The sequence below is a fragment of the Rhinoderma darwinii genome, chromosome 4 (assembly GCF_050947455.1).
Source record: "Rhinoderma darwinii isolate aRhiDar2 chromosome 4, aRhiDar2.hap1, whole genome shotgun sequence".
Lineage (NCBI taxonomy): Eukaryota > Metazoa > Chordata > Amphibia > Anura > Rhinodermatidae > Rhinoderma > Rhinoderma darwinii.
The window spans coordinates 389,223,892-389,250,331 of NC_134690.1; the positions used below are offsets into that span (position 1 = coordinate 389,223,892).

At 43.9% G+C, this 26,440-nt stretch overlaps 1 protein-coding gene across 2 annotated transcripts; it reads right to left on the reverse strand.

Annotated features, from left to right (window-relative positions):
- Positions 1–1,865: 1,865 nt before the first annotated feature.
- Positions 1,866–26,396, reverse strand: ANGEL2 (angel homolog 2). Of its 2 annotated transcripts, none has more exons than XM_075864595.1 (9): positions 26,223–26,396; positions 18,538–18,987; positions 16,461–16,675; positions 13,344–13,413; positions 12,445–12,866; positions 11,925–12,045; positions 9,428–9,491; positions 6,268–6,431; positions 1,866–2,618 (listed from the first exon to the last, which is right to left on the reverse strand). In XM_075864595.1, exons 2-9 carry the CDS (start codon positions 18,977–18,979, stop codon positions 2,470–2,472), a joined length of 1,647 nt encoding a protein of 548 aa, XP_075720710.1. In that variant the 5' UTR covers positions 18,980–18,987; positions 26,223–26,396; the 3' UTR covers positions 1,866–2,469. The 2 variants fall into 2 exon arrangements, with proteins under 2 accessions (XP_075720710.1, XP_075720709.1); XM_075864594.1 differs by having other exon boundaries at positions 18,532–18,987; positions 26,223–26,395.
- Between the last annotated feature and the right edge of the window lie 44 nt (positions 26,397–26,440).

Genomic DNA, 26,440 nt, shown 5'->3' on the forward strand with positions numbered 1-26,440 from the left:
AGGTAGAATTCGGCCTTTCTATCCATAGGATCAGACAAGGAGCCTAGATCTTCAAAGGGAAGGGAGTGTTTCCTTGAGATCTTGGCTAATGGAGCATCGAGCCTGGGGATGTTATCCCAGTCCCTGCATGCGTCGTCCTCAAAAGGGATATCCTGCTTTTTCCTTGGACAATCCCTGGCCTAAACATATGCACAAGAGAAAGGGGAACAGTATTAAGTAAGGGAGAAAGTACCGGACTGGAGGACGTGGCATCCGAGCGTTCAGTGCGTCCTGGTGCTTCTCCTGGCGACTCCATAATGGCAGAAGAAGACTGGAGAACGAGCTCCTGTTGTTTCTGGCCTAAAATAGGCCAAAGGATCAGCTGGGAGGCCCTCGCTCCGGACGCTGGAGCACCTCCTCCCCACATGGGTCACTGGAACACCGCCCCCTGGAGTGTTGGACGCGCCCGGAAGTGACGCGTCGCGGCGACCGGACATGCCAGTGAGAGCGCCGGAAAGCCGCCAACGCTGGGTCTGGCCCCTTCCAAGCCGAACGAGCCCCGAGGATTCCCTTCCACGCCAGAAGGCGGCCCGCCATGTGGACCTTAAACCACCATCCTGCTTTGCAGCAGGAGGGGGACGATGGACCGGGAGAGGAGGGAGTACCTATCCCAGACTAAGGTTGCTCCCAAGAGGGAGACTTATACCTTTCCAGAGCACCCCTAGTGGAATAAGGTAAGCCTTGCTAGGGGGTCTGCAATCCCGGGAGAAGTGTCTTTTCCTCAGGAGAATCTTCCATCCGGAGGACAGGAAACCTGACTGGGTGTGTGGAGAGGTGTGTCCATTTTATATCCTCAGGTTTCCTGTCCAGCGGATGGGACGTCTCTCCAGGGGTGCTGTCATAGGTGAATAGGTAAAACTAGCTAATGGTTTCCGCCTGTCACGGTTATGACAGGGTTCCGTTGTTCTTGACGGAACCAATAGCGCTGTCGACTGTGCTATAGATTCCGTCCAAAACTACGGAACCCTGTCACAACCGTGACAGGCGGAAACCATCAGCTAGTTTTCCGTCACCATTCAGTTCAATAGTGAGGGAAATAGAAGCGGAGGTTTCCGTTTGAATTTCCAGCTGAGGGGTTAACCCAACGGAAACCTCAGACGGAACCCCTCATTGGAAATGAACGCTGATGTGAACACACCATAAAGCCTTATTCACACGAACGTGTTATACGTCCGCGCTACGTGCGTGATTTGGACCTATGTTAGTGAATGGGGCCGTTCAGACGGTCAGTGATTTTCACGCAGCGTATGTGCGCTGCGTAAAAAAACTCAACATGTCCTATACTTGCCCGGGTTTTGCGCAGCACGCACCCATTGAAGTGCCTGCCCATGGGTGCGTGCAAATCGCGCTCGGCACACGGAAGCACTTCCGGGTGCTGCGCGTGATTCGTGCAACAGTACTAAAAAGAGTGAATAAAAACAGAAAAGCACCTCGTGCTTTTCTGTTTGTAAACATAAAAACAGAGTGTCATAATGATGCCGGCTGCGCAAAAATCACGCAGCCACGCATCATATGCTGGTGACACACGGACCTTTTCCGCACGCAAAACGGACATGTCCGTGTGAATAAGGCCTAACTGTGACTTGGTTCTTACAATGTCAGAATCTGGACTTTGATACCGATACCTTGTGTAATATTGCGATTCTTGATAGCAAAACGATACTTTGCCAACAGTAAAAACCTACTGAACTTCCGTGTACCTCACATTAATAATCAGCCCCATCAGGTACCCCACAGTCGTGTTAATTACATGGTGGAGTTACTATTCACGTGAGGCAAGGCGCTCTCTCCACTGATGTCTATATGAATTATAGAAAACAGCCGACTTAACTTTTACATAGAGGTTTATTTTTTTGTTTTTCTTAAGAAAATATTTACAGATTTTGCACATTACAAACAGCACAGTTCAGTAAAACAAATAACCATCATTATTTCAGAATAATAAGACCCTGTTCACACAGTTTTTTGCCCCGGAAACCGCGTCCAAAAACATCCAAAAATCGCCTTCCATTGATTTCAATGGGAGACTGAGGCGTTTTTTTTCTCCCCACGAGTGGAAAAAAATGCGCACGGGAAAAAGAAGCGACATGCCCTATCTTCGGGTGTTTCCATCTCTGACCTCCCATTGACATCAATGGGAGGCAGAAAAAAACTTTTTCGCTGCGTTTTTGTCCGCAGCGCACAATGGCCGCGGCCAAAAAAACGTGGCAAACCGCGTGCAAGCAGGTCAAAATCTGCCCCAAAATTCCAGACAGGATTTTGAGGCAGGTTTTTCTGCCTGTAAAAAAACTGTGTGTGTACAGGGCCTAAGACTAAATCAATAAAACAATTATAAAACCAGGAATAAATAAGATGTCTGCACTGTCCAGATGATCTGCTATTCAAAAGTAAAAAAACAAAAACAACTTCAAACCAGGGGATTTGGTGCGGTCATAGTTCCAGCCGGAACTTGGCTAGTAAGGAGAGGTGATCCGAAGAGTTTGTCTCGTTAGGAAGGCCATTAACGCTCCATAGATCTTGCTCGTTGAGAAGTGACAACCGTCCGAGAAGCCGCAGCCCATTACATGGACCCTCGGAGCCTGAGGGGAGAAGACCACAAAAACCTCTGGTTATCAACCACGTAACAGCCGCATGCGGTCCAGATAAGTTGTGCATTCACCCTCATAGCAGTAACGACAATACAACTACAAGGCAAAGAGCAATTGCCCTAAAAAGTCAAATAAAAAATGTACACCAAATACAAAGCTCTTTGCGTGGTCAGGGGCCCACTCAGGACCCCCTTCTATGGGCCAAGAGCTGATCCTACAGAGCTGAGGCAAACTTAAGAGGTCCATGCACTACACGGACAGCCATTCATCTGACTTTCCGCCATGGTGTCCGTCATTTTGACCTAAAGCATGGAGCGCTATTCTGCCGACAGAGGCTCAGAGAGAAGTGTCTGACGGCAGTGTGAATATAGCCGAAGGTTTTATTCCCACGGCTTCATAGTACAAAGATGGCGGACCTGGGGGCCTTCATGAGGCCCCAGCCTGCTATGCCAACCAACAGCACCCCTGGGGGGGGGAGGGGGGGGACGTGTTGGAACATTACAGGGGGGTCGCTCCCCTGTTTTCAGTGATTTAAATGCTGCGGTCGCTATTAACTGCTGCATTTAACAGGTTAAACGAGCAGGATCGCTGCTCGAGCGGGATCCTGCTCGTTACCCGGAAGTGTCGGCTGTAACACACAGCTGACACACTCATCCTATGGAATACTCCCCCTCCCAAAGGTGAGACCCACATCTATAGGGCAATTTATGGCATATCCCAGGGGACAATTATCATTATTAACCATTTATCAGTTTGCGCCATTTTCATCATCGTGTAAAATAATGCGTTTTATAACACTATAGATAAATCTCCCAGTAGTTTTTTTTCTTTTTTAACAAAAACAAAACACACCACAAAAAAAATAAATGATCGCAATAATATTTATTCAAGGATCTGAACACGGGGAAACGAATTTAGACCAGAGTAATAGAAATATCTACCGTGGTCTTTGCGCCATCTAGTGTTGGGTCAAGGGAATCATCTTATCAGCCTTGAACTGGTTGATACATTTAATAATTTATTCATCACATTTTACGTCTCCAGATCAGGGCTTCTCACCACTGGTCGCAGTCTATACCAAAATTTTTAAGAATTACAAATTTTTTACTTAACATTTGTCTTCTTAACACGGTATAACAATAAAATAAGCCCAAAAGCAGTCAGTAATATTGATAAACCAGAGATTGGTGCAGCTACAGAAAGACCTGTGCAGCTTACAATCGCTTCCCCAACTGCACCTTACTAACCACTGGGGGGCGCCACACAGTTTGAAAAGCACCGATCTAGACAACCTGATTGTTTATAACGTAACTTTCAACTATAAACCGGATATTGCGCAAATCTCTGTAGTCCGGTACTGAGCAAAAATACTGAAAACATTTTTCAATTTGGATTTACCTGGAAACCTGAAATCATAAAACATGGAACGTAGGACAAACCAATGGGAGGATGTGAATGGGTCCGAAATTACGGATAAAAAATACGGTCGTGTGCATAAGGCTGTATTTACACTAGGGATGTCACGATGCCAGAATTTGGACTTCAATACCGATGCTTCGTGAAGTATTGCAATACTTGATACCAAAACGATACTTTTGCCAATAATAATAAAATAAAAAGTTATTCCGTTTTCAGATGTGAGGCGCGTGGTATGATGAATTTTGAAACTCCACGTGCCTCACATAATGAACAACATTGGGTTAATGTGTGAGGTACATGATGGGGTCAATTACTATTAACGTGAGGCACATGGAGGTTCCAAATTCATCACACCACGTGCCTCACATTAATAAGTGAAAGAAAGCAGTTTTCTATCTGTTATTACGGTCGCGACGATACTGATATAGGTGTATATTTTATGTAGAGACTTATTTTAATTTTTATTGTAATGTGTGTGCTTTTTTATTTTATTTAACATTACTTTATTATTTTTTTTACTATTTTTAAACTTTAATGTACTGGCATATATCTTATATACTGATTGTACACAGTCAGTTGTTAGGACATATCTAGGTATGCCCTAACAGGAAATATGGTCAGACAGCCCTGAGGTCCTTCAATGGATCCTGGGCTGTCCGCCCATATATGGTATGGCCCTCGATCTCGTCACAGGGATTCCGGTGACGGGCTCCAAGGGGCACCCCCCCATCTCATTTTCCCCTGATTGCTGCAGTTCGCTGTGATTGCAGCATCCAGGAGAATAGCGGCGGAGATGAGAGGTTTCTCTGTCTTCGCCGTTATAGAGCGGGACGGCGGCTGTGTAATACATGGAGTTAGAAACGATCCTTTACGTCAAGTGTAAGGCCTCATGTACAGAACGTTTCTTTTTCCTCCCGTAAATACGTGTCCGTTGTCACCAGTATTCCACCCGTATTTACGGACCCGTTTTCTCTGCACTAATCGGCAGCCCCTTCTCTCTAGCAGTGCTGGAAAGAGAGAAGGGGAAACCCTTTCGGGCAGAGTTTCCGCAGCGATTGAAAGTAAAAGAAGTTCATACGTACCGTTGTCTTGGTGACGCATCCCTCTTTTGACATCCAGTCCGATCTCCCTGGATGACGCGGCAGTCCATGTGACCGCTGCAGCCTGTGATTGGCTACAGCGGTCACATGGGATGAAACGTCATCCCGGGAGGCCGGACTGGAGGAAGAAGCAGGTAAGTTACTTTTTAATACTATTAACTCCAGCGGTAGTCACTGTCCCGGGTGCTGAAAGAGTTACTGCCGATCAGTTAACTCTTTCAGCACCCTGGACAGTGACTATCCCCTGATGTCGCCTAGCAACGCTCCCGTAATTACGGGTGCACACACGTAGCCACCTGTAAATACGGGAGCCCCATAGACTTCTATTGGCCTGCCCGGGCCGTAATTACGGCCTGAAATAGGACATGTTCTATATTTTTCAACGGCACGGGCACCTTCCCATAAGCATACGGGAAGGTACCCGTGGCCAATATAAGTCTATGGTGCCCGTGATTACGGCTCGTAATTACCGGCGTTTTTACGTTCGTGTGCATGAGGCCTTAGGGGATGAAAATGTATTTTCTGACTGCCGGAAATCTTTTCTATCTATCTGAAAAGTATTAGACATTCCTCTCTAGTGACAATTGTTATCGCTATGATCGTAGCATGTAACTGGTATCGCTAAAGAAGGGGTCAGCGGATTTTACGCAAAAAAATAAAAATCGGGTACAGACAGGGTAGGCACAGTGTAAAATGTATAAACATTGATATTTGTGTGGTTGTGTAGTGCGACTTTTTCAACATCGGGAACCAGACGCTGGTCAACATCCGGGTTGTGGAGTCAATAAACGGCCTAATAAAGGCGCAAATGGGTGATTATTAGAGGAGCTACTGCTCATTTTCTCACTCCTTTTCTGGATAAAAAAAATGAATACAAAAATACACCAGTGTGTTTCAATCAGAGAGCAAGTATGCTCTGACTGAGAAGGGGGTGATAACATTAACTTTTCTTCATGTTACCACTCTCATACAGCCATACAGGGACAGGAGGAGGATCACAGCTTCTCCTCCTCTCCCTCTCCACTCAGGCGGAAGAGAAGGTTGCAAATATATGCAGCTCCCACTTCAACCTGCTTGAATTAAGGCTGTGTCAGTGGCACACAGGATGTGATCGCTCCTACCTGGCTGCCTGAAGACATCATTGTGTTCAGCGGAGTAAAAGATGTAATCCACAGTGATGGCGGACTTGGAGTGACAGGTTGTGATCTCAGGCATTCCAGTGTCAGGGAAGTAATGAGAGTATGCAGAGGACAGGCTGAAGTGATGCCACAAATTAGAATCCACCCTATTCAAACAATTAGGGAAGAAAAAGTAGAATGAAATACTCAGAACATTCTCATTACCTTTTGTTAAACTACCCTTAAAGTCTGGTTAAAGCCTACGGACCCCTTTAAAATTAAAATATATATTTTTACAGATGTTACACCATGTTTTATACTAGAATCTTCGTTCCATTTCAGACCCCCTGATGTACAGTTTGCAACCTGCTTCTAGCTTTATTCCTGCACCATTCTGTGGTGGGAAAACACGTGTGATCTCCCCTCCCCTCTCCCTGCAGACGGCCGTGTGTGCTTTCCTCCCTATCTACACTCTGATACTGACAGCCTGTGTGATCTGCCCTCCCTGGAGACGTAAAGCTTTCCTTCCTCTACACACTCTGATCTGCCATGTACAACCTCCTCCCCGATCCCTGCTTGTTATCATTAAGGGTATGTTCACACGGCAAACAAAAACCGGCTGGAAATACGGAGCGGTTTTTAAGGCAAAAATAGCCTCTGATTTTTAACCGTTTTTTAAACCACAAGCATTTGAGGCGAACGTTTGTGGAGCGGTTTCTCTATTGACTCAATAAAAAACTGCGACATGCTCTTTTTTACGCGCCGTTTTTACAAACAGCTACGTAAAAAACGCCCTGTGGGGAATGGAACGCAGTTTTTCCCCTTTAAAAATCAATGGGCAGATGTTTGGAGGCGTTCAGCCCCCGTGTTGTCAGACATTTTTTGGGTCCATTTACGACACAAAAAAAGGATGAAAATTGGTGTTCACATCAGCGTTCGGTTCCGTTGATGGATTCAGTCAGACCTTTCAGTTGGAGGAACCCATCAACGGAAAGGCAAACCTAAACCATAGCTTCAGTTTGCATTACCATGGATTTCGAATGCGCTATGGTTTCCGCCAAACAGAATCCATCAGTAACGGAAACATTACCATTGAAATCAATGGTAATGCAAATGGAAGCCATATTTTGGTTTGCCTTTCCGTTGATGGGTTCCCCTCGACGGGAAGGTCTAGCGTTACCCATCATGGGAACCTAGCACTGATGTGAACAGGCTCTAACACAGAGAAGGGAGGGGAAGAGCAGATGAGTCATCCAGGACAAGAAGATAAAACGATCTAAAAAGCAGCAGGACTTCAGCTATGTTCAGGGGTTACTAACTACAGCAACTAAATGGTAGAATTTTTTTAATGAAGACTATTTAGAAAGTTGATTTTGCACAAAAGGAAGCAAAAGAACAATAATAATAAAATAAATATATATATATTTGAATGACTGCGCAATAACTTGTTAAGCAAAAAAACAATTCACAAATATGCTATTTCCTTTGTGTAAAAACGTATCACTTCAGGTATAAGCCATTTTTGGGCTTTAGGACCCTTTAGAACTTTTTATTTTTGCAGGACAAGTTGCAGTTTCTGCACAAACCATTTTGGGGTACGTTTACTTTTTCAGAATTAGGGTCAAGCAAGAAACAGATGTTATTTACGGAGCTAAAATAAAGTATCTACTTAAAGTACAGTTTGTTATGGTTACGCAACTTCCGGGAATACAAAATTACCAAATATGTGGGGGTTCGTCTCTGTTCATATCTGCGTTGGGGTCCCGTTTTGATGATCCGTCTGAGCTTTCCTTCAGAACGGGACCCTGAACAGGCACAAACTGAGACGAACGGAAACCAGAGGTTTCCGTTTCCATCACCATTGATTTCAATGGTGACGGATCCGGTGCCCGTTGCTGTCAGTGAATAAGAACATTCTTGTTTACATTCAGTGCATTAAACCCATATAGGTCTATTCCTGCTCTCAGCTGAGAAGTAGATACAATTGTATCTAGAGAAGCCTCTGGTGGGTTGCTGCAATGTATCAGTCTGGAGTCCAGGCCTTGCAAGGACGGGATGCAATTTATTTTTGGTCTTAAAATTGTGCCAAAAGCAAAGCGTATTAGGCTCTGTTCACATCTGCGTTGGGGTCCTGTTCTGACGTTCCGTCGGAGAATTCCGTCAGAACGGGACCCTGAACAGACACAAACTGACACGAACGGAAACAAGGGGTTTCCGTTTCCATCACCATTGATTTCAATAGTGACGGATCCGATGCACAACAGAGACAAACGGAAACCATGGGCACCGGATCAGTCACCATTGAAATCAATGGTGATGGAAACCTCTGGTCTCCATTCGTGTTCCTAATTACAGGTTAGGGAACCCCACTGGTATGTCATCATAGGCCTTTACAAGAGGCAGCCCTGGTGACTTATCAAGTCCCAGACAGTCCCCCAGTGATGCCAGTTAGCGCCGCGATGTCGGCTGAATATAACAGCTGTCCTCCCACCATTGATCACGTGGGGACAGTGTTAGTGCTCGAGTGGTCACTGACACAATAGTACGTGAAGATGCCTGAACTTCCCTAAAAGCCCTTGACATACCATTACACCAAAGCGTTTAGGAAGGGGCTGAAGACCTAGACCCAGAGAATGAAGCCCACTGCAGTGTTCAGCAGTCCATGCTTCACATAATAGAATCTAAGCTAGCTACGATTTGCGCCAATTTCTGCCGTAAATTTGTCAGCCCGTATGTTTAGAAGTGGCGAGAGCGGTGTAAAAAGTTTAAAAAAAAGTAACATTTTTGCACATTACAGGCGTGTGCCAAAATTTGCGCCTTTTTTCCACCACTAAGTGGCATAAACTTCTTAATAAATTCACCGTTAAAGTTAGAACCGGGTGCAAATGATTAAAATAGGGTTAGAGAAAATCTCCCATTAGTGCAGCATTCAGCCTCCTATGCAGATGTATCTCCATGGTAACAGACTACAAAGAAATCTTGTGCAGTCTGATCCTGCAGTTACATTACCATCCATCCGTCCCTTAGTTCTTGTTATCCTACCAAATGACACAAAACTATAGGAAATTTGATACAAACCATCTGCATAATTTTATTTTTGATGTATTGGAACAAGAAAGAAAATTGGTTGTGAAGGTGGACCTTCCTTTCAAAGCCAAAATACCTTATATCGGGTTCCTTGGTCTGCTCATCCGTCTTTTCTACGATTTGTCCTTCCAAGCTCCCCTCTGAAAAATAAACCCGCTGCAGTAACCACAAACATAGCAAAATTACTATGACATCGCCTTACATAATGTAGGTTTATTTCCCTTCTTTTGCCCCAGTGTAATCTGCAAGGTTTGTGGTGAGGGCGAGTACTAGAGGGGAGTGGGCAAACGGGACACGGACATCTTTAAAGGGAATGTTTACCTTTAAACAGAATTTTGCAGAGATATGTATAATATATATATATATATATATATATATATATATGATTAATCTACATAAAATGTTGAGTAACTTGGGAATACACTATTACTTATCTTGAGTTACATCCTGTATTAGGCAGAGTTTATACGACCATGGTATACGTCCGTGGCACAATGGCCGTCACACGGACGCCTCTATTTCAATGGGGCCGTTCACACGCCCGTCGTTTCAACGGACCGTGTGAAGGGTCCTTTGAAAAATAGAACATATCCTATTATGTTCCGTTTTCATGGATCCCTCGATAGACAAGTCTATGGGGATACGCGAAAACGGGATCCGCACAGAGGCCAACTCGGACATGAAAAACGGCTGTTTTTCACGTCAGAGTTTCCCCACGTTCGTCTGAATTCGGCCTTATAGAGCGGAAATCCTTCCCAGCATGGTAAACAAGAACGTCGCAAAGGGAACTGAAAAGTCAAGGAGAATGCAATGTGTAGGGCAGGATAGTAGGATTGCATTCTGCTAGGAAATGGAAGAGGAGTGAATGTTTTGCCCTATTCACATTAAGACAAACGGCTCGGGATTCGCCGACCATAGAACAGAATGAGATTTGCTTATTCTCTTAAAATTGCCAAAAGCAAATCTTAAACTAAATTGATTTGCCTAATGAACCAGAGAAACACTCGTTTCTACATTGTGAAAAGAATCAGATTTTATGGTGCAAGAATATGACAATTACAGATGAAAAAAAAAATTCAGTCCCAATTCGACACACACAATTTCCGTCTTTAGGATGCGTTAGGGCTGGGCGATCAAATTAATTTGATTAATTCAACCTCAAGGACTCTCACGTTTCTGTTTAACAGAATCGTAGAATCAATTCTTTAGTGGCGCCGTCACGCCGTGCAGCGGGAGGAAGCTCCGCCCCACCGCTCGTCACTTCCTGGTCCGCCCCGTTCTGCCTCTGCTTCCCCATGGAACTGCTGTTCTGTACTGAACAAAATGATACAGCACGGAACAGCAGTTCAATGGGAAAGCAGAGACTCCCAGTACATAGCAGCACCGCACTAGATACCACCCCTTGTGGATCGCACCCCCCCTTGTACCTTATAGATCGCACCACAACCCCCCCTTATAGATTGCACCGCTGCAGATAGCAGCACAAATCCCCCCCCCCCACTCTTATAGATTACGCCGCTGCAGCTCCCACTAGGACCTGAATCTCCCCGGCCAAAGTGTTGGCAACCTCTAACTGGGAATTCAGCTCCAAGTGTGATTACAGTGGCGCAATCTACAAGGAAGGGGGGTGCGATCTAAATGCGGGGTTGCGATCTACAAAGGAGGCGGGTAGTGGGATGTACATGTGGGGTGCTATCTGCAAGGGGGAGCCGCACTGTCTAAATGGGCACTGTTGCACTATATTGGGGGGGTGGCACTATGTGAGAATTGTGGCACTGTCACTATATGTGGGCCCCTTATCACTATATGTGGGGACTATGTCACTCTTTCACTATATGTGGGTGCTGGGGCACTATCTACCCTGACAAATTAAATCCACCTTTTTTTTTTTTTAATAACGGCCATGAAAGACGGACTGGAAATGGACGACACACTGATGCAAAATTTACATGAAAAACTGACCATTGATCAGTTTTTAATGGCCATTTTTTTTTTCACTGTCGTGTGATTGTAGCCTAAATAACTATGATGCCAGGCGTCCCATTCGCATGAACCGTGATCGGGCCGCGAAATCCGGCTGAAACATGGACTGTTTTTCACGGTCCAGTGAATCCGGCAATGTTGGGGACCGGCTGAGGTGGTGACGGGGAGAGATGGATGTTGGTGCACGCAGCGTATCATTGATTATAGATTTTGTTAACCTGTTTCCTGCCAGGGAACACAGAAGTTATAATCAATTAGATACATTTTTTCAATTGTATTTATGATAAAATAAAGTATTTGCAGTTACGTACAATAATCATAGAAATATATGTTAAAGTTACTTATATAAAGAAAATTTTATTTAAATTATCGCTTGGTATTACGGTTAAACAGAAAAAAAAAAATACAAAATTAAAATCGAAAAATCACCCAAAACGTTGAAGAAAAAAAATAAATAAAAATCTAGATTTTATTTTTGACAAAATCGCCCAGCCCTAGGGACGCGTTGATGAATCTGGGGTGAGGACAGAAGCAGGAACGCATCCTAAAACCGTGCGCTGAAGATGCAGGAATAATAGTGAAGATTGTACCTGGCGTCTCATCCTTTCCTGGAGAGTCATACACACATTTCTGGGTAATCCCCAGGCTTTTTGGCCATATTGGAATAGACAGAATCCTTTGTCCTTTTGAGTACCTCTCTTGGCCGGATACCTAAAAAAATAAAAATAATTTGATCAGTTTTAAGTTGTTTTTTTTTTTGGTGATCCATTTGCTCATTAAAAAAGGACAATAAACCTACGAACGGTCAGTCTGCAAGAACTTCCACAAACACTACAACTTTGCCTCCCGGCTTTCCATGTTTGGCAGGATCAGAGGTATTGGGGGGAGGGTTTAGTCTTGCTTGGTCTCCATTGATCGGGCCGCCACACCCAAATGGGGAATGAAGGGAGATCATTTATTTTGGAGTTGCGAAGACAGCAGATCAGATGGAACTTGCACCTATCAGACATATCTTGTGGCTATGCCATAAAGGTCTATGAGGGAATACCCCTTTAAGGGATTAACACACGATCATGTTCTCATAAGATTTAGGATTCAGCTGATTATTACCTTCCCGATGGTCAATCCCTCATAGTAAAGAGTCCCCTCTTTTACAAACCGATGAAGCGGTGACCCCGGCACAGAGTTGAAATCGCCGCATAAGACAATGGGGCAGAACCTCCCATCCTGTATTTGCGCGACCTCAGTAATCTCCGCCAGGAGAATGGCCAGCTGGGTGAGTTTGATATCGCCTCGCCTGGGGTTGTACAGGAGGTGGGTGTTTGCCACACAGATCATCGGGACGTCTCTTCCTCTGGTTTTAGGTTGTAATATCAGCACCAAACCGATGTTGTCCCTGTCTAGAAGGGCGATATTCTGCCGGAAATATTCCACAGGTTTCACTAGCTTTAAGTTAAATTTATCAGATTTGAAGCAAATGGCGCAACCATCGGGTTTACTTCCAGTGCGGACCTTGTATTCACAGATGTAACCTGGAGCACAGGGAAAAATAAATAAATAAAATAAAACCCCTCTAAATATAATATCACAGACTGCAGTATATAAACGTTTCTAAAGTTTCAAATCCAATACGCGGAGTGCGGCGTTCTTGCTTTATTTGACATTACTCGGGCTGGTTTCCCCAGTGTATAGAATGACACTTCTATTATGAGAATTAAGGGGGTTGTTGGAGGTTAAAAACAATCGTCTCCTTTTTTTCTCTAGTTCAAAGGCGGTGTCCGATATCGCAGCGCGGTCCTAATTAAGGGAATATAATAGAGCTGCAATACCAGACACAAACCATGGACAAGAACGGAGCCGTTTATGGAAAGAAGCAAAAAAAAACAAAAACCTTTAATGCTCTTTATTACTAAATGTTTATTGCATTGGTTTCTCAGACATTATCACTATAAAAAAAAAAAAGAACTAAATAAAAACTCGAATCATACAAACTCGAGAGTGCTGCATACCGAGGGCTTCCAAATTGGGCTTGATCTGTTCTTGATAGTGATCGTCTTGAACTTCTTGTAAACAAAGAATCTGAAACAGAACAAGATTTACATATGAGGTGGCACAATGTGCACAGTCTTCATGGGGGGGGGGGTCAATATAAACACATTTCGGGGTCCATACAAAAACCCCCCAAAAAAACATAAAATTTCATTGACGACATGGTCCAACAGCTGTAAACCCCCCCTCCTGATTAATGGAGAATTGGCTGCGCATGGCTCGGAGTCCTTTCTCTGGACTGTGTGATGGGGATAGCAGACGGACTCCACAAATCTAAGGGCATGTTCACACGCACAAGTAAAAGCTTACTGAGCTTTTTTCAGAGACCGTCTCTGATTTTCAGCCGTTTTTGAAGCTGAAAACGTTTTGTGAGGCATTTTTTGCTAGACGTTTCTGGAGCCGTTTTTCTATTGACACAATGAAAAACAGCTCCAAAAACAGCTCAAGAACGGACATGCTTTTTACGCACTTTTTTTTTTTTTTTAAAACCGCGGCATAAAAATAAAAAAAAACACCCCGTCTGAACACAACGCCGTTTTTTTCAATGGGCAGATATTGCAAGCTTTTTAGCTACCGTTTTTTCAGGTGATTACATGAACATACCCTCGTTTTTATTAAGATACGTCATAAGACCACTCCCCATCTATACCATGCTTTTGTAGCCCCCCCCATTACCAGACGGCAGCGTAGTGTAGGAAATAACATGATGGTTGCACTAAGCCAGTGGCCCCCCCAACCTGCAACTGTCCAGCTGTTGCCAAAACTACCACTCCCGGCTGCAAACCTACAACCTGCGGTTGTCAGGGCATGCTGGGAGTTGTAGTTTAACAGTTTTGCAACAGATGGAGAACCACAGGTTGAGTCCTCTACATTAACACGTCATGTGTCTGGTCTACAGAGGATGCTAAACTGCTGTCTGTTTCCAAGGGCAACAAGCGGAATTTCTAAAGAATCTCTGGGTGAGAGTAGAACACGAGACATAACGAATAGTACAAACAGGGGCAGATCTAGCCAAACAGTAAAAAAACAAAACAAAAAAAAACTGTCCTTGTTGCTCATAGCAATTAATCATGGCACAACTTTCATTTTTCCAGAGCAGCTCGAGAAGTGAAAGCTGCACTGTGATTGGTTGCTATGGGCAACAAGGACTATTTATAAATACCATGGGACAGATTTATTGGAAGTTATTCAATAATAGGCCTTGTTCACATAGCGGAAAATTCATGCTGAAACGGACGCGTTTTCTACATGAGAATCCGTATGCAAACCGCTTGTACAAAGCCTACCATGAAAACCACTACGAGAAATAAGAGAAATAAATACAAATATACCACAAAAAAAACCCCAACATAATATTTGGTATCGCCGGGTTCTCAATAGTTTAAACTATTACAATATAACATTATTTAATCCGCAGGGCAAAGTGATAAGAGTATGGCGACAAAAACAACTTTTTTTTTTTTTTTTAAAGCGAAGCCAAAGAACAATAAAAGCAGGTTTTTTTGGGGGGTTTTTTGTTGTTTTTTTTCAATTCCACCACACAATTTTTTTTTTCTGTTTCCCAGGACATTATATAGTACTTCAAATGGATAATAATAATAATAATAATAATAATAATAATAATATATATATATATATATATATATATATATATAAATAAAATACAGCTTGCCCCGCAAAAACAAAAGTCTTTACACCGCTCCATTGACAGAAAAAAAAACAAAAAAAAAACATATGGCCATTGGATGGCAGGGAGGGGAAAAATGAAAAGGCAACATTTCCTGGCCCTTAGGCTATGTTCACACGGAGTATTTTGGGGGAGGAATATCTGCCTCAAAATTCCGTTTGGAACTTTGAGGCAGATTTTCCTCTCCCTGCACGCCGATTTTCGCACCGTTTTTCGCCCGCGGCCATTGAGCGCCGCGGGCATAAAACAGCGCAAAATACGCTTTCTCCTGCCTCCCATTGAAGTCAATGGGAGGTCAGAGGCGGAAGCGCCCGAAGATAGGGCATGTCGCTTCTTTTTCCCGCGAGGCAGTTTTACTGCTCGCGGGAAAAAGACGCCGACGCCTCCCATTGAAATCAATGGGAGGCGTTCTCGGGCCGTTTTTGCCGAGTTTTGCGACGCGGTTTCCGCGTCAAAAAACTCGGCAAAAAATACTCCGTGTGAACATCCCCTTAAAGTGGTTTTCCAGGTTCTGACAACTGATGACCTATCCACCGTGGGGTCCGACACCCGGGCCCCGCATAGATCAGCTGCTCCGGTGCCTCCGTGCAACGGACGTATATGCCGGAAGCAGTTGGCTCCGGCCACGGAATAGCGGCCGAGCTGCAGTACTGTTCAAGTGAATAGGAGCGGACCTGCAGTTCTGCAGCACGGCCGCTATGCAATGGTCAGAGCCAACCGCTTCTGGCTCCGTCCATAGCATTATGCACCACAACATCCGGTGCCCGCAGGTCCCTTCTGGATATGGTTTCTGCAGAGTATTCTGTGTAAAAAACAGCATCTGGTAGCCACATGAAGATTATCCCCATTGAATGGGAGTAATCTCCGTGCAGAAATGCGGTTGGTTTTACTTCAAAACTGCAGCAGAAATCAGAGAGTCAGCCGAAAATTTGTGCTGTGGCTTTTCAGCTACTTCATTGTCGGGGAAACCCCCTCCCCCCCAAAAAAAAGGGTAGAGTACAAATAGCCTTATATCTGACCTCTGATATATCAAACATAACGTCACACTATAAAGAAGCGCCCCCTTCCTTTCCTCAGATATACAGAACACTGAAGTTTAGAAGAATCTTAATGTTTACCACTGCGGACTATCCTTTTTTGATCAAAGGGTATCCCTGATGCTAGAACCGCTCCTGCAATTAGCTGTATTCTGCAGCGCCACCACAGGGGAGATGAAGAATTACATGGTGCCTAATGAAAGTATCATTGTAACATGGACAGGCTCCAGTCAGGCTAATAGATCCTGAATAAAGGACCCCTCTATAAACTCAGAATTCTATAATAAGGTATTTGAAGATGACTTTACTGTACCCGACAACTTCTTTAGAATGGTAAAAGTCCTCCTACTTACATCAGCATTCATTTCTTGCAGCTCTCGTAGAATGTTCGGGAGCCGGTAATTCCAGAATAGGTACGGCCGCCGGCAATGGCTGTACAAACTAGAGTTGTCTTCTAGCAGGTCTTGGGATAAGATGTTATAAGACATCACCGTGAAGTCAAACTTCCCTTCACTAGTTCTCTCATGGTTATGAGGGCTGAAGTCCTCCCATCTTCTCTTTATTTCAGCTGTGGAGCAGGAGAAGTCAATTCTGCATCACTAGGTACGTACGTGTCTGGTGCCGCAGTGACCCATATTACTAATAAATACAACCCCTTCCCTTTATTTAGCCATCACAGAATCACGTGTCAGACAGGCAGGGGAGACAGGCAGGGGAGACAGGCAGGGGAGACAGGCAGGGGAGACAGGCAGGGGAGACAGGCAGGGGAGACAGGCAGGGGAGACAGGCAGGGGAGACAGGAACTCTGCCTTCCCCTATGCACACAGAGGACTTGTAATTCAATGCCAGCTCACCTTTCAATCATTTTTGCCCGTGATCAATTTTAAGAGAAATACCTCCCCCATATGTACTCAACACTAAATCCTGATATATTATTTAACAATTATCTCAGGGCTTAATAGGAGCCAGTAAAAACTACAATATACTGCAATACATAGGTATTGCAGTGTTTTGTACCAGAGATCTAACGATGGCTAGTTCAAGTCCCATAGGAGGACTAAAGAAAAGTAGGTTAAAAATGTTTAGTTTTTAGTAATGTAAAAAAATATATATAAATATAATAATAATAATAATAATAATAATAATAATAATAATAATATGAAAGCCAAAAAAGTAAAGAAATAAATACAAATATACCACAAAAAAAAAAACAACATAATATTTGGTATCGCCGGGTTCTCAATAGTCTAAACTATTACAATATAACATTATTTAATCCGCAGGGTAAAGTGATAAGAATATGGCGACAAAAACAACTTTTTTTTTTTTTAAAGCAAAGCCAAAGAACAATAAGGGTATGTGCACACACACTAATTACGTCCGTGATTGACGGACGTATTTCGGCCGCAAGTCCCGGACCGAACACAGTGCAGGGAGCCGGGCTCCTAGCATCATACTTATGTACGACGCTAGGAGTCCCTGCCTCGCTGCAGGACAACTGTCCCGTAGTATAATCATGTTTTCAGTACGGGACAGTTGTCCTGCAGCGAGGCAGGGACTTCTAGCATCGTACATAAGTATGATGCTAGGAGCCCGGCTCCTTGCACTGTCTGGTCCGGGACTTGCGGCCGAAATACGTCCGTCAATTACGGACGTAATTAGTGTGTGTGCACATACCCTAAAGCAGGTTTTTTTTAATTCCACCACCCAATTTTTTTTCCTGTTTCCCAGGACATTATATGGTACTTTAAATGGTTAAAAAAAGATATATATATATATATATATATATATATATTACAGCTTGCCCCACAAAAACATATGTCTTCACACCGCTCCATTGACAGAAGAAAAAAAAAAAAGCATATGGCCATTGGATGGTAGGGAGGGGAAAAATGAATAGGCAAAATTTCCTGGCCCTTAAAGTGGTTTTCCAGGTTAGGTCATCAGTACATGATCTGTGGGGGTCCGACACCCGGGCCCCGCACAGATCTGCTGCTCCAATGCCTTCGTGCACCGGACGTACATGCCGGAAGCAGTTCGCTCCGGCCACGGAATAGCGGCCGAGCTGCTGCTCTGCTCCTATTCAAGTGAATAGGAGCGGACTTGCAGTTCTGCCGTATGGCTGCTATGCAATGGTCGGAGCCAACTGCTTCTGGTTCCGTCCATAGCATTATGCACCACAACATCCGGTGCCCGCAAGCCACCGGAGTGGCTTATCGGTGCGAGGTCTGGGTGTCGGACCCGCACTGATGACATATCCGTTGGATAGGCCATCAATTGTCAGAAGCTGGACAACCCGTTTAAAGGGGTTCTCTATGAGGAGTACCACTGTCTATATTATTAACCCCCTTCAATGTTCATCCATCGCACACAAACCTCCTGTAATATACATTATCGTTGTTAGGTATTTTTTGACATCCTTACCTTTACCTTCTGTTTGTGGACTGGTGGGGTCAAATATCTTTGGTGTTCCCTGTATGGGTGGAGCCCGTAAATCACTTGCCGGAGGGTAGGGTCTTTTTGCCCACGGTCCTCTGTACTCATCGTCCTCTATGCCTTTCTTTCGTTTTCTAAATGGTTCATCTCCTTTTGCGTCCATATTGAAATTAGACGTGTGAAGCCACGATGAATGAGTAGGGAACCAAGGAAATATATGGCTGCCCGGCAGGGCAGTTCTATGGGGACCAAAATAATGATATGGCCTTGAATTGTCCTGAGGATGCCAGTTGTTCACAGGAAAGAAAGAAAACGGCTGGTAATGTCCAGTCCACCATGGGTACCTAAGGAAATTTCCACTCATGCATACGGGTCGTGAGTGACTGGCACGGGTAATACATCTGCCACCCACGGTCTGCAGATGACGAGGCAACATCGGATACCCTGTGGAGCACATAGGTCAATAGGGAATAAGAGGTCACAATACACGGTTTTCTGGAAAATCGGGGGCACAAACATTCTGGCCAAAACGAAACTTTCCCATGTGCTCCATTCTGGTATTCCATGTGTCAGTCTCCCACCTGTTATTTATCTCTATATATCAGACTGGGATGGTTGCTTAGCAGCAGTGTGAATCCGGCTCGGTGACGCTTTCTCTACTTGAGTCTATGGAGGTCTATGTGTCACCCATCACAGGCTTCAGCAGTTCCTGTACCGCACTAGTTACACACAGGGGGGGGGGGGCAGAAACTTCTATCATCCGCTGCCACTGATACTGAGACAGGTTCCTGTCACACAGGTATAATGTAGAAGAATACAGTGCAGCCTCCTTGTCTGTATACTTATGGTTTCTCGGCTTATTTAGGAGAACATAGAGAGAAAGATAATCACAGTGTCCCTCAGCAGAAATAGTATGGTATTTAGTTGGTCAGGTGATGCTGTGCTGAAGCATCATGGGATTTATAGCAAAGCAGAGAGGAAGAGAAAGCTGGGGAAATTAAGAATCAAGATGGAGGCTTTTTTTTTTTTAAAGCACAGACAAGGCAGAAGTTCAAAAAGTAAGTACAGTATACCTAAAAGAAGTGTGGAGAGTGGTATACAGTCAGGTGGGGGGTGCAGACGTGGAAAGTTGTGTTTGTACTGGAGATCTTCTTTAAAGAGACTGTCACCAGTTCATAACTGTCCTATCTCCTACCTAATCTAATAGGCGCTTTAATGTAGATACGTTTTTGTTTTTTTTTTACTTTTATTTTTGAGCAAGTTATGATAATTTTTAGTTTTATGCTAATTTGTTCTAAATGCCAAACTGGGAGTTTTTTTAAACTTTTCACCAAGTAGGCGTCGTATAGAAAAGTGTATGGCTCTGACAAATCAGCGTCATACACATTTTTCATTCATGCCCAGCTTATCAGCACAGCGTGATCTTGCGAGGTCACGCTGTGACGGGACTTCCTCCCACAGGTCCTTCACCGGAGCCATGGAAGACAGTACAGACATCGCCTCCAGCCGCTGCAGATTCGGATAACCGTCCTGGCACGGCTGTTGAAGGACCTGCAGGAATAAGTGACGTCACAGCGCGATCTCGCGAGATCACGCTGTGCTGATAAACAAGCTGGGCGTGAATGAAAAAAAAGTGTATGACGCTGATTGGTCAGCGTCATACACTTTTCTATACGACGCCCACTTGGTGAAAAGTAAAAAAAACAACGCCCAGTTGGGCATTTAGAACAAATTCGAATATAACTAGAAATGATCATAACTTGGTCAAAAATAGACGTTTTTCAAAAATACAAAAACTGTTATTTACATTAAAAAGAGCCTATTAGATTAGGTGGGAGATCGGGAGTTATAAACTGGTGACAGAACCTTTTTAAACTTGCATGAGAGTGTCACACAGCTTTCCCAAAATCATGAATGGCAAAACTTATGTAACGCTATAAGAGAAGGAGACGTATCACTGAAAAACAAGATTTACCAACACAGAAGAGCAAAGGCTGAACCAGCTGAGTGACAACCCCTGCATTAGACGTAATGGCAGTCATTATAGTGGTCACCCTGCTTCCACAGAAGAGGATTGTGCAATCTTATCCCCCAATCTTAAAAAAGTTGTCCAGTTTGGGGGGTGGGTTTTTATACATCCGGACCCCGCAACAATCAGCTGTTCTGGCTGCCTCCAGGTGCCAAAAGCAGATGGGTCCGTACACTGTATAGCGGCCGTGCTGCAGCTCTGCTCTTAGGGTATGTGCACACACACTAATTACGTCCATAATTGACGGACGTATTTCGGCCGCAAGTAGTGGACCGAACACAGTGCAGGGAGCCGGGCTCGTAGCATCATAGTTATGTACGATGCTAGGAGTCCCTGCCTCTCCGTGGAACTACTGTCCCGTACTGAAAACATGATTACAGTACGGGACAGTTGTCCTGCAGAGAGGCAGGGACTCCTAGCGTCGTACATAACTATGATGCTAGGAGCCCGGCTCCCTGCACTGTGTTCGGTCCGGGACTTGCGGCCGGAATACGTCCGTCAATTACGGACGTAATTAGTGTGTGTGCACATACCCTTAGTCAAGTGAACAGGAGTAGAACTGTGGCTATACAGCGGTCCGAGCCATCTGATTCCGGCGCCTGGAACAGCTGATCGGTGTGGGGTTTGAGTGTCAGACCCACACCAATCCTATACGGATTATGCCATGAAGTATAAAAAAAAAACAAAAAAAAAAAAACAGCCCCTGACCTGGACAATCCTTTTAACACCTTCCCGCCGCAGCCCTTTTTCAGAAATTTCATTTTCGTTTTTTCCTCCCCACCTTCCAAAAGCCATAGCGTCTTTATTTTTCCGTCTATATAGTCCTATGAGGGCTTGATTTTTGCGGGACGAGTTGTAGTTTTTCGTAGCACCATTTATTTTGCCATAATGTACTAGGAAATGGGGAAAATTATTTGTGGGGTAGAAAATGAAAAAAAAAACAGCGATTCCTCCATGGTTTCTTGCGCGCCGTTTTTACGGAATTCACTGTGTAATTAAAACAACATGTTAACTTTATTCTGTGGGTCAATACGATTACGGCGATACCAAATATATATCGTTTTTTCTATATTTTACTACTTTTACAAGTAAAAACCTAAGTGTAAAAAATACAATTTATTTCGTGTTGCCAAATTCTGAGAGCCGTAACTTTTTTATTTTTCTGTCGATGTGGTATGAGGGCTTATTTTTTGCGGGATAAGCGGTAGTTTTTAATAATACCATTTTGGGTTACATGCGACGGTTTGATCACTTTTTATTTCATTTTTTGTGGGAGATGAGGTGACCACAAAATATAGACTCTGGCGTTTACAATTTTTTTTTTTTTTACGGCGTTCACCGTGCGGGTTAAATAATGATATATTGTAATAGTTCAGACTTTTACGGACGTGGCGATACCAATTATGTCTATTTTTTTACTATGCTCTAGGGGGAAAATGGGAAAAGGGGGGTTTCTTGAACTTTTTTTGTGTAAAAAAAAAAAACAAAAAACAAAAAAACAAAAACAACTTTAACTAATTTTTACTTTTTTATATTAGTCCCCCTAGGAGACTTCAACCAGCGATCGTTAGATCGCTTGCACGATATACTGCAATACTAATGTATTGCAGTATATCGTGATTCTGACAGGCCGGAGGCAGGGCTTAATAGACGCACAAAGATGGCGGACCTGGAGGCCTTCATTAAGCCCCCAGGCAGCTATAGCAACCATTGCACCCCCACGATTGCGTTGCGGGGGGTGTGATGAGCTGTTAGAGGGGGTCACCCCCCTCTTTCTAATGATTTAAATGCTGCGGTCGCTATTGACAGCAGCATTTGTCTGAAGTAACAAATAGCCGACACCCGCATCGTATGGAGCGGGTTCACTCCGTGAGCCCGCTCCATAATTCCCCTACCCGACTTTGGCGTATGTATTCGTCAAATGTCGGGAAGGGGTTAAAGAGTCTCTGTCACCACAGTATACGTGGCCTATATTGTACATGATGTGATCGGCGCTGTAATGTAGATAACAGCAGTGTTTTTTATTTAGAAAAACAATCATTTTTGGCCAAAAAGTAAAACACGCCAAGTTGTCTATTGAGAAACTCATTAGCATAAATCTAATATAGGTCATAACTCAGTCAAAAATAATCGTTTTTCTAAATAAAAAACACTGCTGTAATCTACATTACAGCGCCGATCACATCATGTACAACATAGGCCACTTATAATGTGGGGACAGAGCCTCTTTATTACTAGGACCACTGTTATCTACATTATAGCGCCGATCACATCATGTACAAGATAGGCCACTTATAATGTGGTGACAGAGCCTCTTTATTACTAGGACCACTGTTATCTTCATTACAGCGCCGATCACATCATGTACAAGATAGGCCACTTATAATGTGGGGACAGAGCCTCTTTATTACTAGGACCACTATTATCTACATTACAGCGCCAATCACATCATGTACAAGATAGGCCACGTATAATGTGGTGACAGAGCCTCTATTACTAGGACCACTGTTATCTACATTACAGCACCGATCACATCATGTACAAGATAGGGCACTAATGTGGTGACAGAGCCTCTTTATTACTAGGACCACTGTTATCTATATTACAGCGCCGATGACATCATGTACAATATAGGCCACTTATAATGTGGTGACAGAGCCTCTTTATTACTAGGACCACTATTATCTACATTACAGCGCCGATCACATCATGTACAATATAGGCCACTTATAATGTGGTGACAGAGCCTCTTTAAGGCTCTCTCCTTTTTTAGAATAGGCGGTGAACTTTTCATTGGTATTGTATTTTCTCAAATGGTTTCACCTTTGCAGCCATTTTATGGCTCCAGTAATTTCAAGATAAACATTTCTTAGTATTGTGTCCACAGCTCCTATGCAGACCAATGCGTCTCTAGCTCCTTAACGCCGAAGGACGGATATATCCGTCCTCAGCAGCTGCTAGTTCGCGCAGGAGGACGGATATATCCGTCCTGTGATCGCGCGGGTACTGACAGCGTACCCATGCGATCAGCGGCAGGAGCACGGCTGTTATACACAGCCTGGCTCCTGCTGCAACTGCCGGAATCGAAGCGCGCTCCGATTCCGGCAGTTTAACCCATTAAATGCCGCTGTCAATAGTGACAGCGGCATTTAATGTGTTTGACAGAGGGAGGGAGCTCCCTCTGTCACCCGATCGGCGCCCCCGCAAACAAATCGCGGGTCGCCGTCGGATTTCCATGACAGCCGGGGGTCTAACAAAGACCCCCAGGTCTGTCTTCAGCATGTGCCTGTTAGGCGATTCCAGAGGCATGACCTAATAGGTTGCCTGTCAGTTTTACACTGACAGGCAATAATGCTTCGGTATACTAAGTATACCAAAGCATTATATATGCGATCAGCAGATCGCATAGTGAAGTGTCCTGATGGGACTTAAAAAAAAAATGACAATCAGTTAAATAAAGTTTGTGAAAAAAAAAAAAAAAAAAAAAATTAGTGAAAATCAAATAAAAATACTTTTTTGGCCCAAAAAGTGGTTTTATTTGGTAAAACTGTCAAAACAAATCACACATACACATATATGGTATCCCCACGATCGTAACAACTTGACCAATAAAATGAACACATTAATTAAACCGCCGGATGAACGGGGTCCAAAGAAAACGCAAAAAACAACGGCAAAATTCTCTCTTTTCTCCCATTCCCCCCATAAAAAATAAAATAAAAGTTAATCTATAAGTCCTATGTACCCCAAAATAGTACTAATGAAAACTACACATTGGCCCGCAAAAATCAAGCCCACATACGGCCACATCGACGGAAAAATAAAAACGTTACGGCTCTTGGAATGCGGCGATGCAAAAACAAGTAATTTTTTTCTAAAAGGGTTTTTATTGTGCAAACGTAGGAAAAACATATAAAACCTTTACATATTTGGTATCCCCGTAATCGTGCCGACCCATAGAATAAAGTTAACATGTTATTTACGCTGCATAGTAAACGGCGTAAATTTATAACGTGAAAATTAATGCTGGAATAGCTGCTTATTTTCAATTCTCTCCTAAAATAAAGTTAATAAAAGTTAATCAATATATTATAAGCATCTAAAAATGGTACAATTACAAAATACAACTCGTCCCGCAAAAAACAAGCCCTTATACGGCTTTGTTGACGGAATAAAAAAAAAGTTACGACTCTTGGAATGCGACCGTGAAAAAACAAAAAATAATGTTTGGTCATTAACGTGCAAAATGGCCCGGTCATTAACCCCTTAATGACCGCCGATACGCCTTTTTACGGCGGTCATTAGTGGGCTTTATTCTAGAGCGCCGCTATTCTACGTCGCTGCTGTAGAATAAAGTAAACAGAGCAGGGAGCCGTGAAATCTCCCTGCTCTCAGCTGCTAGAGGCAGCTGAGGGCTGGGGGCGTCCCTGCTCTGCCGGGTGAGATCGATATTAGTATCGATCTCACCCGTTTAACCCTTCAGATGCGGTGCACAATAGCGAGCACCGCATCTGAGTGGTTTTGGAGAGAGGGAGGGCGCTCCCTCTCATCCCACCGACACCCGGCGATAAAATCGCCGAGTGTCTGTGTCTTCTATGGCAGCCGGGGGTCTAATAAAGGCCCCCAGGTCTGCCTGGAGCAAATGCCTGCTAGATCATGCCGCAGGCATGACCTAGCAGATGCCTGTCCGTTTTAAACGGACAGGCAGTAATACACTGCAATACAAAAGTATTGCAGTGTATTATAATAGCGATCGGAGGATAGTGAAGTCCCCTAGTGGGACTAGTAAAAAAGTTTAATAAAGTTAATAAAATAAAAAAAGTGAAACAAAAAAAAGGAAAAACCCACTTTTTCCCCTTACAAAATGCTTTACTATTAAAAAAAAACTACAATAAAGCAAAAAAGTTACACATATTTGGTATCGCCGCGTCCGTAACGACCCCGACTATAAAGCTGTTACATTATTTAACCCGCACTGTGAACGCCGTAAAAAATAATAAACAATGGAAAAATTGCTGTTTTCTGTTAATCCTGACTTAAAAAAAATGTGATAAAAAGTGATCAAAAAGTCGCATCTACTCTCAAATGGTACCAATAAAAACTGCAAGTCGTCCCGCAAAAAACAAGACCTTATACAGCTATGCTGACGCAAAAATAAAAAAGTTACAGCTCTTCGAATGTGACAATGTAAAAATGTAAAAAATGGCTTGGACATTAGGGCCCAGAATGCCAGCAGGGGGAAGGGGTTAAGGGGCTAGTTACAGAATACAAACAACCCCAGTGCAGCCACAATATTTACTAACCAGGGGTAAATAAGCAAAAACTATAGGACAGGTGGAAGGAAGCAGGACCAGATTATACAGGGGGCTTTTTGTATTTTGTATCCATGGAGACCCTTTTTGCCATACACCTTAGAAATAATGTGCATAGCGGCGGCCCGACTCTCCCACAACGGCAGATGTCGGGAGAGAGAAGGGACGGGAGTATTGAATTACAACATAAACGATCCTTTTGTTCCTTAGTAGATAAGCCGCTGCCAGAGCAGTCTCTCGGTAGGAGACTCCTGGGGGACACGGTAACAATAGGTACATCTAAACTGTATGGCCAGCTGTAAAGACAGAACGGCAGGAATATTTTTATCAGCACGTACCTGACAGTTACAATATAGAGGTTGCGGCTCCAGTTTGGAAGCAACGACCAGCGCCGGACTCCATGTCAGAGCGCAGAGCATGCTGGGAGGGACGATGCGCGGCATTGGCCATCAACTCTCGCTGCTGATTGGTTACGCAGCAGTGTAGCGATACATAGTATCAATCCAGTGCACACGTGACCTCCGGCGCTGAGCTGGAAGAATCTAAACACAATCTA